The 15,636-nt window shown below is 38.8% G+C and overlaps 4 protein-coding genes and 1 pseudogene across 10 annotated transcripts; 2 read left to right on the top strand and 3 right to left on the bottom strand.

Moving 5' to 3' along the window:
- Nucleotides 1-90: 90 nt before the first annotated feature.
- LOC109128405 (putative 2-oxoglutarate-dependent dioxygenase AOP1) lies at nucleotides 91-2,817 on the bottom strand (annotated as a pseudogene).
- LOC104737467 (F-box/kelch-repeat protein OR23) lies at nucleotides 2,625-4,346 on the top strand. The gene has a single exon (XM_010457665.2). It carries the CDS (start codon nucleotides 2,816-2,818, stop codon nucleotides 4,124-4,126), a length of 1,311 nt encoding a protein of 436 aa, XP_010455967.1. The 5' UTR covers nucleotides 2,625-2,815; the 3' UTR covers nucleotides 4,127-4,346.
- Nucleotides 4,347-4,699: 353 nt separating this feature from the next.
- LOC104737466 (LEC14B protein) lies at nucleotides 4,700-8,373 on the top strand. Of its 4 annotated transcripts, none has more exons than XM_087480128.1 (10): nucleotides 4,700-5,033; nucleotides 5,475-5,975; nucleotides 6,134-6,253; nucleotides 6,469-6,546; nucleotides 6,694-6,870; nucleotides 6,977-7,054; nucleotides 7,149-7,327; nucleotides 7,443-7,601; nucleotides 7,708-7,768; nucleotides 7,892-8,373. In XM_087480128.1, the coding sequence occupies exons 2-10, from the start codon at nucleotides 5,535-5,537 to the stop codon at nucleotides 8,081-8,083; spliced, it is 1,485 nt and encodes a 494-aa protein (XP_087336254.1). In that variant the 5' UTR covers nucleotides 4,700-5,033; nucleotides 5,475-5,534; the 3' UTR covers nucleotides 8,084-8,373. The 4 variants fall into 4 exon arrangements, with proteins under 4 accessions (XP_087336254.1, XP_087336255.1, XP_087336256.1 ...); XM_087480129.1 differs by having other exon boundaries at nucleotides 4,905-5,182; XM_087480130.1 differs by having other exon boundaries at nucleotides 5,023-5,175.
- A 154-nt stretch (nucleotides 8,374-8,527) lies between these two features.
- LOC104737465 (uncharacterized) lies at nucleotides 8,528-10,457 on the bottom strand. The gene has a single exon (XM_010457659.3). The coding sequence runs from the start codon at nucleotides 9,903-9,905 to the stop codon at nucleotides 8,718-8,720; it is 1,188 nt and encodes a 395-aa protein (XP_010455961.1). The 5' UTR covers nucleotides 9,906-10,457; the 3' UTR covers nucleotides 8,528-8,717.
- Nucleotides 10,458-12,106: 1,649 nt separating this feature from the next.
- LOC104738491 (putative E3 ubiquitin-protein ligase RF298) lies at nucleotides 12,107-15,160 on the bottom strand. Of its 4 annotated transcripts, XM_087480127.1 has the most exons (3): nucleotides 14,296-15,121; nucleotides 13,231-14,219; nucleotides 12,107-12,832 (listed from the first exon to the last, which is right to left on the bottom strand). In XM_087480127.1, exons 2-3 carry the CDS (start codon nucleotides 14,179-14,181, stop codon nucleotides 12,299-12,301), a joined length of 1,485 nt encoding a protein of 494 aa, XP_087336253.1. In that variant the 5' UTR covers nucleotides 14,182-14,219; nucleotides 14,296-15,121; the 3' UTR covers nucleotides 12,107-12,298. The 4 variants fall into 4 exon arrangements, with proteins under 4 accessions (XP_087336253.1, XP_087336252.1, XP_087336251.1 ...); XM_087480126.1 differs by having other exon boundaries at nucleotides 13,114-15,160; XM_087480125.1 differs by having other exon boundaries at nucleotides 12,107-13,113; nucleotides 13,231-15,160.
- Between the last annotated feature and the right edge of the window lie 476 nt (nucleotides 15,161-15,636).

Genomic DNA, 15,636 nt, shown 5'->3' with positions numbered 1-15,636 from the left:
GGTATAAATTAGTCTATAACCCCGCAAAAACAAACACGAAGTTATGCATTCATACATTATTATTGATTATTTCTGATAAAATCAAGTGTTTCAGAGGGCAGCAAAAGCATGAAGAGTTGATTGAGCGCCACCTCCAGCTTCTGTGCTCAAGAAGTGAAGAAACTCAATGTATTCATAAGGTTTGAATATACGCGGATTTTCTTCGTCGTCAAGCTCTTCTGGTGAATCTATGATGATTTCTGATTTTGGAACTGAGAACAGCGCAGTCGAATACCTTGTCTTCTTTCCCATCATCATGACTCGGTGATATGGAGGAAACACTCGACCATTCAAAAGTCCTTGCAACATTAACAAGGATATGATTGCTTATTTTCGAATTAATTAAGAAGTGTGTGTGTTAGGAAAAAAAATAAAAAAAGATGAAGTTAGGACTTACACATAGAGAATCTCCAACCATAACGAGGAAATGATCTTGAGATGGTTTCACTTTGATCCATTTTTTGCCTTTGGTCTTCACTTCGAGACCATCAACTTCGTGCTGATGAAGTATCGTGATCATGTTCTCCGAGAACTGGTGTAACGTCTCGCTATTTCAATAAGCGTTTATATATGTTATTATTATGCCAAAATAGATAATAAAAAGGTTGACTTCACATTCATTACCTAATACTCTTGTTCCCATGATCAGGCCATAATTGTTGAGTAAAGTCGTTGACCTTGTCCAAAACATTAGCGTCATGAAGGGTTTCGTAGACACGTTTCTCTGTCTGGTCTGAATCGGCAACTTGAAAAGCTCTTCCACGGCTTCAAAAGCAGACTTCTTCAGCTCCGCTGACACTTTGTCAAAGGAAGCTTGGAAACAACCGTAGTCTTCTAGAGCTTTACGAACATCAAGTGTTAATGGGGCATCATGAGTCGCTTTTAGAGGCCATGGAAGAGCTTTTCGAATTGCCAACAGAAACAAAACAAAGAAAAATGTGGGGACGAAACCTTGTGTTGGATATTCAACTCATAATGATCTCTCCGAGAGTTTTGGGATCAACGATGCTAATATTTTGGAGAATGCTTACGAATTTAATCTACAACTATGGCCAAAGGGTTACATGAGTATCAGGTATATATATATATATATATATATATATATATATATATGTGAAAACTCCAGTTTTAAAAATACATTTGGTCGTAAAATGATCTTATTTGTTGTTATATTTGTGTGATTGTGTTGATTATATTGCCAAATTAATCAAGTAAAAGGTCTCACATATATATAAACCAAAAGGATGAAAAAGAATCCTAACTCCTAAGATGGCTTCACTCCTCTTCGCTCGTAACTTTCAGTATGATGCTGATAAAGTATCGTGACGTACGATGTTGTTATTGATATGACGTAGACCCAACTTCGTCTCTTTAGATATTTATAATCCAACACAACAAGTACTACAAATAATCAGTTGCTCTTCTAGCTAGTTTCAACATGCATGGTTTTAATAATTTTTTGTTTTTTGGACATGCATGATCAGTTTCTTTCTAAAATAAAATCCAAACGTATATCGATTGCACCAGAATTGAAAGAAGAATGGATTCATGAAAGTCCTCAGCTTCCACTCATCTATCTCTCGCGGAAAAAAAAAAATTGTAGAACCAGCAGGAAGCTCAAATTAACAGGTAGGGTTTTGAAGTGAGGACTCTCCCAAGTCCAAGACTGCGTTCATTTCACTAATAAGGACTTTTAGATCATTCTATAGTTATCGTATGAGAGAAATTGTTAACTTACCACCATTTTGCACCCGAAAGGACTTAATTTCTTACGTAGTAAAGCCCAAATTAAGCCCATTATTCACATTCGACCAGATTATGATATTCAATAATTCATAATGTTATATAGATTTGGATATTGAGAAACCCAAGCTAGCTTTTTAAGCACTATCGCGTCTTAAGAGCAAACAACAGAAAATAAATGCATTTTTAATAATTCAAAAGTGTAATTAGTACAATGTTGTAGGTGCTAAAAACCACAATCTAATTTGCTTGTTGATTAAAAAAGATTTGGGGCAGGCTTTGAGTGGAAGTCGACAAGAACAGTGAAGAAACGACGAATTGGATTTATATTGATGTTTTTGTGTATCTCGTTACATGTGTATCTACACATACTGTCTCAAAGTATTTAAATTATAAAGGTACAACGAGGATCCTTGGATTTACTCCGAAGCTATCTCTCCATTCATCCGCGATCTCCCCGAGATTCCCTCAACCATTTGACTTGTTGCCGGCCCAAAAACCCACGTAACCCACCAATTAATGGGCTTAACACACAGGCTTTAGATCGGCGAAACCCACCTCCAACAAATGTGATTTATTTTGTGTTGTTTGCTCTTAAAATGTTAAATACATTTCGAACTGTTCAATTAACGCATTTTCGTAGTTGAATAAATGAGCTTTCCAATTCAATTAATTAATTAAAAATATTTGCATTGACGTTTTAATTATTAGAGTAATTAGTACAGTAATTGTTTGCCCAAGAAAAGAGTAATAAGTACTGTAATTAACTTATCTATATCTTAACCAATCACACAAATCCACGTGGAGTTAAAAAAAAATAGAAAGGGAAACAAAGACAAAGAGAGAGATCCTTTCAAACTTGAAATTAAAAAATCAGATTTGTTTTTTGTTTTTTTGGTTTCTCTCAGCCGAAGAAGAAGAAGAAGAATCAGAGAATCAGTCTATTTTACTCATTTCCGATGATGATTCTGTCTCACTCATCATTGAATCGATCATTCCACTAACAAATCTCGCCGGAGTTTCTTCTTTAATCATGCCTCTACCTATATTCTCGTCACGGTTACAGTGTTCGTCTTCTTCGTCGTCGTCTCGATCTTCGTTTCCTCGGCCTAAGCCTCGTATCGATCCTAGCTTGACTTTGATTCCAGGCTTATCCAACGACGTCGCGAGGCTGATCCTCTCCTTCGTCCCTTACCCTCACATCTCTCGTCTCAAATCCACTTGTAAATCATGGTACGCTTTCCTCTCTTCCAAAACCCTAATTTCACTCCGCCATGGCCGAGACAACAGATACGGCCACAATCTCTCGCATCTCCTCTGTATCTTCCCTCAGGATCCTTCGATTTCGCCTCCGTTTCTCTTCGATCCCGTGACTCTTTCATGGAGACCGCTTCCTCTCTTGCCTTGTAACCCTCACGTTTACGGTCTCTGCAATTTCGTAGCCGTCTCTATTGGTCCCTGCGTTTACGTTCTCGGTGGCTCTGCTTTCGATACTAGGTCTTATCCTCTTGATGTGCCTTTGCCTACTTCTTCTGTGTTCCGTTACAGTTTCGCGAAATCTGTTTGGGAACGGCTCTCTCCGATGTTGTCTCCGCGAGGAAGCTTCGCTTGTGCTGCGATGACCGGTTTGTCTGATCGGATCATTGTGGCGGGAGGAGGATCACGGCACACGTTGTTTGGTGCTGCGGGAAGCAGAATGAGTTCGGTTGAGATGTATGATGTTGAGAAAGATGAGTGGAGAGAGATGGATGAGTTGCCTAGGTTTAGAGCAGGATGTGTTGGGTTCTTGGTTGGGAATAATGAGGATGATGATAAGGAGAAAGAGAGAGAATTTTGGGTGATGGGTGGATATGGCAGATCAAGGACTGTCTCTGGGATTCTTCCTGTTGATGAGTACTATAAAGACGCTGCAGTGATGGATTTGAGTGGTGAGAAATGGAGGCTTGTTGGGGATATGTGGGGAGAAGAAGAGAGACCTAAGCTAGGGAAGATTGTTGCTGTTGATTGTGGTAAGCCTGTGTTCTTCATGTTGGATAAGGAACGGATTCTTAGGTATGAGATTGGTTCGAATCGGTGGAGAAGAGAGTCTGGTGTGCCTAAGAAAGCTCATTATGACAAACCAGTTGGTTTCGTTGCCCTGAACGGTGAACTACATGTTATGATTCTTTTGGATGGTTATAACCTGATGGACACAAGGCATACTAGACAACACAGGAATGCTGGTTCTTTGATGATTCATATCTATGATCCTAAGAAGAAAACCTGGAGATCAGTTGTCACAAAGCCACCGTTCAATCATCAACTCGATTTCAGGACCACGGTTATGTGCACCATCCGATTGTAGTAGGTGTTAAAAAAACCTCTCATCTCATGATCGTCTAGAATAAAATTTGTTGTTTATGGTGTAAGCTCTGATGAATGTTAGTATCGTGTCTGTTTCTTTTGCCTTATGCATATCCTTCCCACATTGTCTGTGTACAGGTTGAAAAACAAAACAAAAAAAAATGATGTTTGGGTATTCTGTTATATTGTAAATACAAACTATAGTATGGCTTTGTATAAAACTGCTCTAGCTGCAAAACAATGCAACATTTGCAGGTACTCTTTTTCTAATCTATCAGTTCAAGTTAAGTTTTTCCATATACTATTCAAATCCAAGACTTTTGGAATCTCTTTTTGACTGTGAATCTTAACAACAGATTCTGCAATAACTTCACTTTTTTTTTTTTTGGAAAAAGATTTTGTTATAATATTGAAGACAGTTTCCTACCATAAGCAAGTGTGTGATCATAGAACAAGACAAGACAGTCTCTTACCATTTGATCACCGAAACATTGATGTGTTTGTTTGTGTTATACAGACCACACATTGAAGCTAAAAGTAGTATGTAATGTGTCATTGTAGCATTTGCATACTTGTTCACAGAATTGAGTGGTACCACATATAGTGTTGGCCATGTGATGAGGTGTTTTAAACATACATTAAGATGAGATTATGAAGTTTGATCAAACAAGATACACTAAAAAATAGGAGTATTATACTCAAATGATTAGGAAGTGACCACACTACTAAACTCAATGTACAAAGTCAAACGTGGCAACACAGCTTTGCACGCTTCAATTACACACACGTCGACGAAGAAACCATATCCGCTCATCAAAGTTTTTATTGAAAAAGGCGAAAAGTTTTTTTTCGACAAATTCAACATATTGTGTAATACTGTTACGAATTGTCTCCTTCGTTCGTACGGGGTACTCAGCTTAAAAACCTGACCTTTTTTATTTTTATTTTGTTAGCTGTACAAATTCGCGATCCGATTTAGGGTCAAAGCTCTCAAATTGGGGGGGGGGGGGGGGGAGTGATAGTGTTTCTGGGTTCTTTCGATCGTTCCATGTCTCTGGTGATTTAAACTTTTGTGTGCATTTCTAATTCGATGCTTGAACAATTAGGGTTGATGCTGTTCACTACACAGATAAAGACGACGACTTGATTCTTTTTTGAATTGGGGTTTTTGTTATTTCCGTTATGTTGATTGTTAAATCGATGATTGATGAAGCTGTAGTATCGTAATCTTCAGATTGTTTTTCTTTGATTTTAGTTTTTTTTTATAACTGGATTTATAATGGCAAAGTGGGCTTTAGTGTGTGAATATGTGATTGATGAAGTTTGAACATTTTACTGGTCTTTTGCAGGCAAGCTATGGTTCAAGGTGACTGTGAATGAAACTGTATCAATGGTAGTTATCTTCTATAATGTTTTTTGGACCAAGTGAGTTTGATGCTGATGAAATGGGTTATGCAATGAGTAGACTTGAGATAGAAGCCGATTTTTGTGATGCTGGTGGGAAAGACTTTTGTGGAGTTGGTAGTAGTAGTGGTAGTCAAAGATCAAGTGAACATCTGCCAGATTTAGACCATGAAATCAGTCAGGTTACTAAATTGAGATCTAGTCCTCATCAACGGTTTAGCCGTGAAGTCCCTGGGAGACATCAGTTACCTGTGTCTACTGTGAGGATGTTGGCTGGTCGGGAAAGTAATTTCTCTGGAAGAGGAAGGTTCTCCGCCGCTGATTGTTGCCATATGCTTAGCAGATATTTGCCTGTTAAAGGTCCTTGGCTTGTTGATCAAATGGACAGCCGTGCATATGTCTCTCAGTTTTCGACTGATGGTTCTCTCTTTATTGCGGGCTTTCAGGTTAATCCTTTCATCCTTGTAATTATTGTTTATCAGTTTAGGGGACAGGAACAGATGATACGTCTCTAGGCATGTCCCTTTTTTTTTTCAATTTCCTGAGTCGAGAAGCTGGATGAATCAATCTGCTTGCCTTGTATTAATCAAATCATATTTTTCAGGCAAGCCATATTCGGATTTACAATGTAGAGAAGGGATGGAAAGTTCAAAAGGATATTCTTGCAAAAAGTTTGCGTTGGACTGTTACTGATACTTCTCTATCCCCTGATCAGCGAAATCTGGTAAGTTTTTGTATCTTTGAACGACGACTTAACTCATGTTTGATTACAAATTTCCCAAATGATTTTAAATGCAAACTTTGACCTCGATTCAGATCATATCTTTTATAGTGATACAGAGTAAGTGGGTTTGTTTCATCTTTATGGTCTCTTGTTTAGATCAAATCTCTATGCTTATCTTCCAAAATAAAGAATAATGAATTATTTCGATATTGCAGGTTTACGCAAGCATGTCACCTATTGTTCACATTGTTGATGTTGGGTCCGGTACAACCGAGTCTCATGCAAATGTTACGGTATGGAACCACAATACGTGTTTAGTTAGGGGAAATTTTTTATTATTGGATCAGATCCCTGCTTGATATTGTTTCACATGTTTTAATTTCTGTTTTCAACATCTTATCAATGAGGTTACATTAATTTGAGGGCCTTGTCTTTTGCAGGAGATCCATGATGGATTAGACTTCTCTTCTGATGAAGATGGAGGGTACTCTTTTGGAATATTCTCTGTAAAATTTTCAACTGATGGACGAGAACTTGTTGCTGGGAGCAGTGATGATTCCATCTATGTTTATGATCTCGAAGCAAATCGAGTTTCACTCCGGACTGTTGCACACACGGTAAAATTCCTTTATCGGTTGGGTCAATTTCACCTAAGATTTGTTCCTGTGTATTAGTGGTGATGTTATCGTTTTAGCATTGATAGCATTTTCTCCATTTATGCAGTCTGATGTAAATACTGTGTGCTTTGCTGATGAAAGTGGAAACCTGATTTTATCTGGAAGTGATGATAATCTCTGCAAGGTGATTGTCTTTGTTGCTGCAATAGTACAATGAAGTTTCTTGCCTTTGAGCAAAGTTGTAATAGGATCTTGTTCAAAATTCATTACACGAATAGGTGTGGGATAGGCGTTGTTTCATTGGGAGAGATAAGCCAGCTGGTGTTTTAGTGGGTCACCTCGAAGGTGTTACCTTTATAGATAGCCGTGGAGATGGTCGCTATTTCATATCAAATGGCAAAGACCAAACCATCAAACTGTGGGATATCAGAAAAATGTCTTCAGGTGTACCTGCAAGGTAACTATTTTCGACATAAAACTGTATTCAGCCTGAAGCATTGTTGGTCGCATCTTGTTTTTTTTGGTGTTTCACACGGAATTCGTTGATGGAACTGATTCTTCTTGATTTACAGGCATGAGGTGCTAAGAAACTATGAATGGGATTACAGATGGATGGATTATCCTACTGAAGCAAGAGATCTAAAGCACCCATCTGATCAGTCAGTGTCGACATATAAAGGTCACTCAGTGTTGCGTACTCTCATCCGTTGCTACTTCTCTCCAGCGCATAGGTCAGTCTCTTTCAAAGCTCCATAATATCCCAAACCTGAGAAAGGAGAACTCTTTACATATTTTTCTAATTCTTGTGATGGCTTCTTTTGTTCTTTCTTTCAACAGTACTGGCCAAAAGTACATTTACACAGGATCCAACGACAGTTCTGTCTACATATACGACTTGGTAAGCCATAAATCCTCATAAACACATTTTAGACACAATAACATGAAAAGTGTAGCATTGTTTGCTGAATCTCTATCAACTCTGCTGTTTTGACCAATCTTGGATTCATTTATCTGGTCTTAGGTAAGTGGAGATAAAGTGGCAGTGCTAAAGCACCATAGCTCGCCTGTAAGAGACTGTAATTGGCACCCGCATTACCCAACGCTTATAAGCTCTTCGTGGGACGGAGATCTTGTGAGATGGGAATTTCCGGGAAGTGGTGAGGCACCGATCATGAGTAAGAAGAGGGTTCGGAGGAGACATTTCTACTACTGATGCATCTATATCTACAGACTACACATACACATGGTCTCTGTAAGTCATACATAAAATGTAGAGATGAAGATGATGATAAACAATATAAACATAAGTAAGAATCATCAAATAAGGCTTTTTAAGTTAAGAAAAATAAAGGCTTTGGTGTGCGTGTGGACAGTGGACAGTGGACAGTGTCTTGTTGTGTGTGACAAACACCATTCTCTTCTACAACCATTTTTAAAAGGTTAAAAATATATGTTTCGAATGGTATGCAATGTAGTAATAATAATTATATTACACTTTTGTCATGGTTTGGTTGCATACACTACTTTATAGAGTTAAAATTATGTATTTTTGTTCATTACATTATATAAGGCATCATTACACTTCTCAACTAAAATAATTAGTTTTAGGCTTTTAGCGGTAGCTACCCAACAAAAATATAATGCATGCATGATAATATAGGCGTTACTCATTTTATTCGAACCATCATCATTATCATTACACCACATTCACAAAGTCACCAACGAATAAACAAATCGTTATTTTTTTCTTTTTTTGCGACCATCGAAACTCGAAAAGAGAGTTAATGTATAACAAAATAACCGGAGAGAAAAGACCCGAAGATAAAATAACTGCCTAAATTACGTTTCTACCCTCGCCACTCGTTGCACTGCGTTGTGGGTCTTGTTTTCTGCGAACCGGCCTTGACCGGACACGGCGTCTGTACCGGTAGCACCATACAGTTGTATTGCAGACACAGCGAGCTGCTTACCGGAATATCCGCCGCCGGGCTAATCTGTATCCCCGTTAAGAAGTTGTGTTGGAGGTAGAGTGTTTGTATATTCGCTGCCAATAACCGATCCACGAAGCTAACCGGAACTTGACCGGTGAACCGGTTATTGTTCAGGTATAGATTCTGTACGTTGGAGAGAAGCGGCGAAAGCTCGCCTGAGAATCTGTTGTAGCTTAAATCGATGGTCGGAATCGTTACTTCATTCGCCGGTTGAATCGCGCCGTAGAAGAAATTGCGTTGTAACTGGAGGTTGGTAATCGGGAAGGCGAAGATCTGACCGGGGATTGCGCCCGTAAACCGGTTTAAGCTGAGATCGAGGTAATTGAGCTGGTTTAATCTGAGTAAAACCCGGTCTACTCGTCCGGTGAGCTGGTTCCAAGCGAGCGAGAGGTATTGCATCGACGGGGGAAGAGACGTCGGAGGAATAACGCCGGTGAGATTGTTCCGTTTGAGATCGATTCGGGTCAACGTTTGCGAGAGGAACTGAGGAATCGATCCGTTCAAGTGGTTGTGACACAGAATCAGATTGGATAGCTCCGGTAAGGATCCGATTGACGGAGGAATCGACCCGGTTAGCTGATTATAGCTCAGATCGAGTGTTTTGAGTCCCGTAAGCTCGCCGAGACTCGCCGGAATCTCGCCGGAGAGAAAATTCCGACTGATAGCGAGGAACCGGAGATTCTTTGCCTGCGAGATTGCGTGCGGTAACGAGCCCATGATCCGACCCGGTACGATTGAGAGCTCTGTTAAAGCAGAGAGTTTTCCAATAGCCGGATCAAGCCGACCAGATAAACCGGGTGAACCGGCTTTTTGATCACCGAGGTTAAGCGCGGTTACTTTATCACCGTCGCAGAAAACACCAGCGAAACTGCAAGGGTCTGAGGTGAAATCCCAAGAATCGAAGAAATTAGAACCTGGTAAATCATCGAGGGACTTACGTATCGCTTGAAGAGCCAAGAAATCAACTGGGACGATGATCGCATCAACGAATAGACCGAATCGAAGAAGAAGAAACAGAACACAAAACAGAGTAGCAAATCTCATAGTAGCCGTTACAGCTTTATTATTAAAAAAAAAACAGAGGCTTTTTTATAAACAAAGAAAACGCAAACAAAGCGTCAAAATTGAGAAATGGGTAGTGAGAGTAAGTTAAAAAGAAGATGGTAATGTGGTTGAAACTGAGAGAGTTCTTTGTGGGAGTTTTAATGGCCGATTTTGATACTAGTGTAGTGACGATCAAATGACTAAAGCAGGAGAGGAATTTTAAGAGGTATATATATATATATAAAGAAGTGAGAGAGACAAAAGAAGAAGAGGTAATCAAAATGGCTTAACCAGGAAGGGAAATCAAGAGTTCTTCTTCTTCTTCCTCTTGCTTTTTGTTTTCTGAGATTACTTTTTTTTTTGGGTGTGATTGTGAAGAAAGAAGGAAAGAGTCATAAATGCTACAACAAGAGTGAGAAGTGGGTTTTGGTTTTTACATTTTCTGATTCGTTTTTGTGTCAGTCAGAAAATAAAAGAAAATGTAATTTTATGTCGGGAATATGCAACAGGTAAAACGGCTGTCCGAACCGTTTGGTTCGGGAGTGACAGATCAGCAGCTTCGGAAGTATGAGGAGCCTATGTGGTTTTGTTGACTCCTGGTGTACTTTAGGCTTTTTGTCCGTTGACACGTCCGTATTTTTTTTGTTTTTTTTTTTGTTTTCTAACCACATGTTAAATTACTTAACAAACAGTAATATGTTAATTTATTTTCTTATTCTATTGTATCGTTATCGTATTAGATCATTTCGATTATAGGCGGATCTCTATTTCTGTGAAGAGGAAGCCAAGAGAGATAATTCCAAGTGATCAAAGCCAAAGAAGAAATTGTTATAAGCTCTTCCAAAATTATGGTCCCATAACTTCCACCGAAACAGAATTTGCACACCTGTTGGAATTTGCACCAATGTGCTCACCAAAGTTGTCAAAAAAATTGTTTTTTTAACTAATAGATCTTTGACGTTGGTGTTGTTTGTCTTGTTGATAATGATGGTGGTGATAGAGATGAATGTTAGTGATGCTCTATCACTAGTCATTTTCACTCCATCTGCTTGTTCATTTCTTTATGCTCCATAGTTGTTATACATAACCAAAAAACAAAAACTACGGCTTCTAATGATTAGATATACAATGAGTACAAATTCGACCTATAGCTTGGTATTAGTTGTTATTATTATCACAACGATATAGTTAAAATGATTAATTCTTGAATTGGAGCTAGTAAAATGTCAACTTAGAATACATATTAGGACGCATCAAATTCTATATTTCATCATGGTTGTACCATTTAATTCAATGGCTAATCATCTGCCTACGAGACTAATGAACCCATGCATTAAAATTTAACCATTTGTGTATTTTGAGTTTTTGACAAAGAAAAAATTATTAAAAAGGTTGATTCATCCACACGTAGTGATGATAAAAAGCGTCACATACGTCTCTTATAATAATGTAATTTTATGTCGGGAATAATGCGTTTTGCTTTTCGGCCAAACACACAAAGAAAGAGTACTATCAAACTCTAAAATGAGTGTATAGAAGTAATTGCCATTGGAAAAATCATTAATCAATATCATATCTTAAAGCATCGATGGATAATTAATTGGTCATATAAAACGTCATAGTGGCTAAAACTCAATTGTATACATGTTGCTAAAATTTAAGTTTAAAGGTAAATAGATAAATAAAAGATACGTTAATAACAGAATCATTAGTATATTGATCGTATTCAACAATACATATCTCAAACAAAAACTTAAAAAGTTGAAATTAAGCATAATCCCTATTATATTTCTGTTACGTTGCAAACAAGTTTGGTAGATTTCTTTTGTGGCAAAAGAGGGCCAGGGGGGGGACAATGAATTGATGTTTGTAATCTAGTAATTTATATGTGTAATAGTGTTGCGACCATGTTATTATTCAAAATGCATGTGGTTTGTTAATAAAAAAATGAGGTATATTAATTTTTGGATCATTTAGAGAATGAATATTAAGGTTTTACTTTTGGTTCCAGAGTTTTCAGTTTTGCTTCCAAGACTCCAAAATTTAATGAAAAGAACAAGGAATAACTGCAAAAGAAATGACCAAGAAAAAGTCAAAAGTCTTATATAATCAAAGCAAATTCAGAGAAACATGTGTTAGGTGGTTTAGGACAATTTCAAAGAACCTCAGAGATAGACGATTAATAATCAACGCTGTTGATAGAGAAGAAAGTTGGAAGAGCTTCCTCCATTTATTCTTGAGGGATATATAGAAATGAGCAAATTGTGAAGTCACTCTTTACAAGAAGATGTGTATAACTTGGATGTAAATAGAGCCGTCCAAAGATAAAACAAAACCAAAGCAAAACCCTCATTGCCATATGGATTAAAAATCCGAGCGGAGAAAAAGCTTTTTTACCCGCGAGCAAAACGAGCCTGAATCCTCCTCTGGATTTTGGCCCGACAAGACGGACAGTCTTCCATGGCTTCCTTCTCATGAAGCTGGTTACATTTAGAGCAAAGAACCTGATGGGCACAAGGCAAGAAAACAACACTCATCTCTTCAGACAAACACATCACACATTCCCTCTCTCTTTTGATTTTCGACTCTTCCCCGTGATTATTTTCCCATACTTTTGCTCCTGCCATCGTGTTGGCCTTTGTGGTGGTGGTATGATTCATTCCGCTCTTGTTACCGTCATTGCTTCCGTCTATGCCTTTTTTCAATGCAGCTATCTTCAAGCCGTCTGACTTGAGTTCCAGCTTTGAGATCTCACTTTCAAGTCTTTTGATGTTCTCAATGTAGTATTTCACGTCGTTCTCTGCTTTTGTTTTGATCCGCTCTTCTTCTGCTTTTCCGAATTCTTCCAGTTTCCCTCTCTCTTTCTTTAATGCAGCCGCTTGAGCAGCGAGTTTCACCTTCGCTGCCTTTTCTTGTTTCCAGGTAGCCTGCAATTGAGTTTCATTAGTTGTATTCATCATTACTTCCACACTTAGACTACAATCTTTTTTCATACCGACTACATTGTTAATCAAAAGCATAATTTCTAATACAATACCGAGGTTAATTCTTGATTTAAAGAACACGGCACAAGATGTATATAAAAAGATAAACACTCGGGTGTGAACATATTTTTCCTCCAATTTCTCTTAATTCCTTTGAAACAATGAAAACCATTGGGAAAAAACCCAAAATGTGAATATTCCAGCCAAAAGAATGAAATGGTTACCTGAAAAAAATAATTGTAGAGGAAAGGATATGATCAGTTACCATACAATAAAATACAGCTCCGAAGACGAGAAGACCTAAAACGTGCAAAGGCTTTTTGTCTACACAAGGAGCTAACCTCTATTTGGTTTTGGCGGGTTTTTGCCTTGGCAACTTCTTGCTGCAGCTCTGCCACCTTGTGTCTCTGACTCTTGAGCTCTTCCTGCAACGAAACCTTTTGCCCTTCCCACGACTGAGCATTTTTCAACAATCTTTGCAGTCTCTCCTTGGCTTCCCTACAGCTCTCAGCGGACTCGGCAGCTCTTATATTAGCAGCTTCTCTCTCTCTCTTTAACAGAGATTGTTCCAGCTCGAGCCTGCGAACTGTGTTGTTAGCTCTTTCAATCTGGTTGGTCGCGTTATTCAAGGCCAACTCCAAATCAGACCTCCTTTTCATAGTGTTTTCTTCCAGTAATTGCTTTTCTTTCCTGAACTCTTCTGCCTCTTCTTTCTCTTTTCTTAGTGCCTTAAGCTCTGGTTGGTCCTTAAGAAGTCTAACAGTAGCCTGCTTTACTTTCTGATTAGCCCAGTCTGTCCAGTCCTGCAATTCTTTCTGCAGATCTTTCATTCGGGGAACTAGCTTTAGAATCAATTCATCTCTTTTATTTCGGGGAACATATATTCCCAGAGATGCATCATAAGGGATTGCAGCATAGTAATCTGGTGCTGGCTTTGTAGATACAGAAGCCTTTTCTTCAGGCTGAGAACTGGACTTCTTTTCTGAAGCTACTGGTGCTGGAGCATTATTAGCTGGTAAAGCAGTAACATACTCCTTCGCATCTAATGCAGGCGAATCTGACTTAGTACTGTTACTAGTTGAGAGAGTGCTACTACGACTCTCAGCTAAAGGAATTTTCACAACCTCTGTTGTTGTAATCTTTGATGAAGAATTTCTTGCTTGCGCGGACAGTAAATCAGAAGCTGCTTTGCTTCTTTTCTCCACAAGGAAACCACCAAACTTTGCCGTCTTATAGCCGCCACCTTTGCTATAAGTTCTAATCTTCTCCACACATGATTTCTGCCGGAGCATGGCCAATTCTTTTTTGGTGCGGCCTTTTCGACAAGATACTAATTTTTCATCAGAAACAGAAGTCAGGGATGCACTTTTAGTGCCTTCAGCAGAAGCAGTGGTAACAGAAAATACCTCTTTTCCAGGTGTTGCTCCACTAGCATGAGGATTTTTGGAGTTGTTCACATTTGGGAAGTTCCCAAATTTGACTGGATCACTGTGATTGCACTGAGTATTGGACACTGGGGACTTTGGGTTATCTGAGTCAGTGGGTTTCGGAGGAATACCCTCGGCACCTTGAGTTTCCGATGTTTTATTAGCATTGCAACCTGAAGAGCCCTCCATTCCTTCTCCTTCCACTTCAAATGCTTGCAAAACATTCAAGTCACACATCAACAGCCTCCACATAGCTTCAACTGTTGAAAGCGATGGCCTAACTTCCCTAACAAGACTAATCTTCTCTACCAATGTATACGCAACAAGCTGTTGTAAATCCTCAAACACATAGTCTCTCGAACCAGCAACTTTTTTCCCACTCTTCAAAAAACTCAAGGTATCATTAACAATGTTTGACACGAGATCATTTCCTCCACAGTAGAGCCTACTGCTGGAAATAGCTTTGAGAACAACATCCTCACTATACCCACAATCCATAATCTGATTCATTGCACTACGGAAGAGGTTGAGCAAATTTGATGATAAAAGCTGTTCCAGTTGACAAGCAAACGGATCATCCCATCCTAAAGACTCAGACTCTTCCGCTTTCAGCTACCCGTTGGAGTCATTTTCGCATAAAGGGTTTTGAGACTTGAGTGAATGTAAGTCATAACGAGGGAACTCAGTCAAGGAACCAGCAGTTTGTGGAGAAGGATCAGCTAACTTTCTCTTGTTCTTCCTTCCTTTATCTTGTGGTGGTGACGACACTGAAGACGTCCCAACTTTGCCACCATTGACAACACCACACTCATTCATTTCTTCTTGTTTCTCAACCACTAAGATCCTGAGATTATAAAATGTTACAGAGATAAACAAAAACGATTAGTATTCGTACACCATATCACTTGTGACAGATTCAATAAAACAATCAAGGAAAGCTAGAAACATGTATCGGAGAAATTCCCCAGGACAAATCAACCCAATTCCCCAACGGAAACAGATAAGATTTAATCAAACATAGCAGCTCAATCGGAATGCAATCGGAATCTGGATTAATACTAAAATCATTTGATCATTCAACCAAAAAAAAAAAACAAAATCACGGAGTCGTGAACTGACCGGAAACTGTGGAAGGCGAAACCGCGGGAAAAAAAGACGATCGGAAGAGGATCAAGAGAGAGAGAGAGAAGGATCGATGAATATAAATAATAAATAAATAAGAGTGTTGCAGAGAGCGAGAGGGCACTGTGAAGGAAGGAGAAGAAGAAGAACAAAGTGCGTGGCTAGAAGATGAAGGAGCTCACCAAAATTGATCAGGAG

Source organism: Camelina sativa, chromosome 13, assembly GCF_030686135.1.
Source record: "Camelina sativa cultivar CO46 ecotype springtype chromosome 13, ASM3068613v1".
Lineage (NCBI taxonomy): Eukaryota > Viridiplantae > Streptophyta > Magnoliopsida > Brassicales > Brassicaceae > Camelina > Camelina sativa.
The sequence above is the reverse complement of the archived record's forward strand: the minus strand, read 5'-3'. Positions and strand labels throughout refer to the sequence as shown.

Coding starts and splice junctions, on each gene's coding strand:
- LOC104737467 (XM_010457665.2), top strand. CDS start 2,816: ATGCCTCTACCTATATTCTCGTCACGGTTACAGTGTTCGTCTTCTTCG.
- LOC104737466 (XM_087480128.1), top strand. CDS start 5,535: ATGTTTTTTGGACCAAGTGAGTTTGATGCTGATGAAATGGGTTATGCA. Junction 6,547..6,693: donor AGTCTCATGCAAATGTTACG/GTATGGAACCAC, acceptor TGTCTTTTGCAG/GAGATCCATGATGGATTAGA. Junction 7,055..7,148: donor GTGATGATAATCTCTGCAAG/GTGATTGTCTTT, acceptor TTACACGAATAG/GTGTGGGATAGGCGTTGTTT.
- LOC104737465 (XM_010457659.3), bottom strand. CDS start 9,905: ATGAGATTTGCTACTCTGTTTTGTGTTCTGTTTCTTCTTCTTCGATTC.
- LOC104738491 (XM_010458659.2), bottom strand. CDS start 14,826: ATGAATCAGATTATGGATTGTGGGTATAGTGAGGATGTTGTTCTCAAA. Junction 12,833..13,230: donor CCCGCCAAAACCAAATAGAG/GTTAGCTCCTTG, acceptor ACTCAATTGCAG/GCTACCTGGAAACAAGAAAA.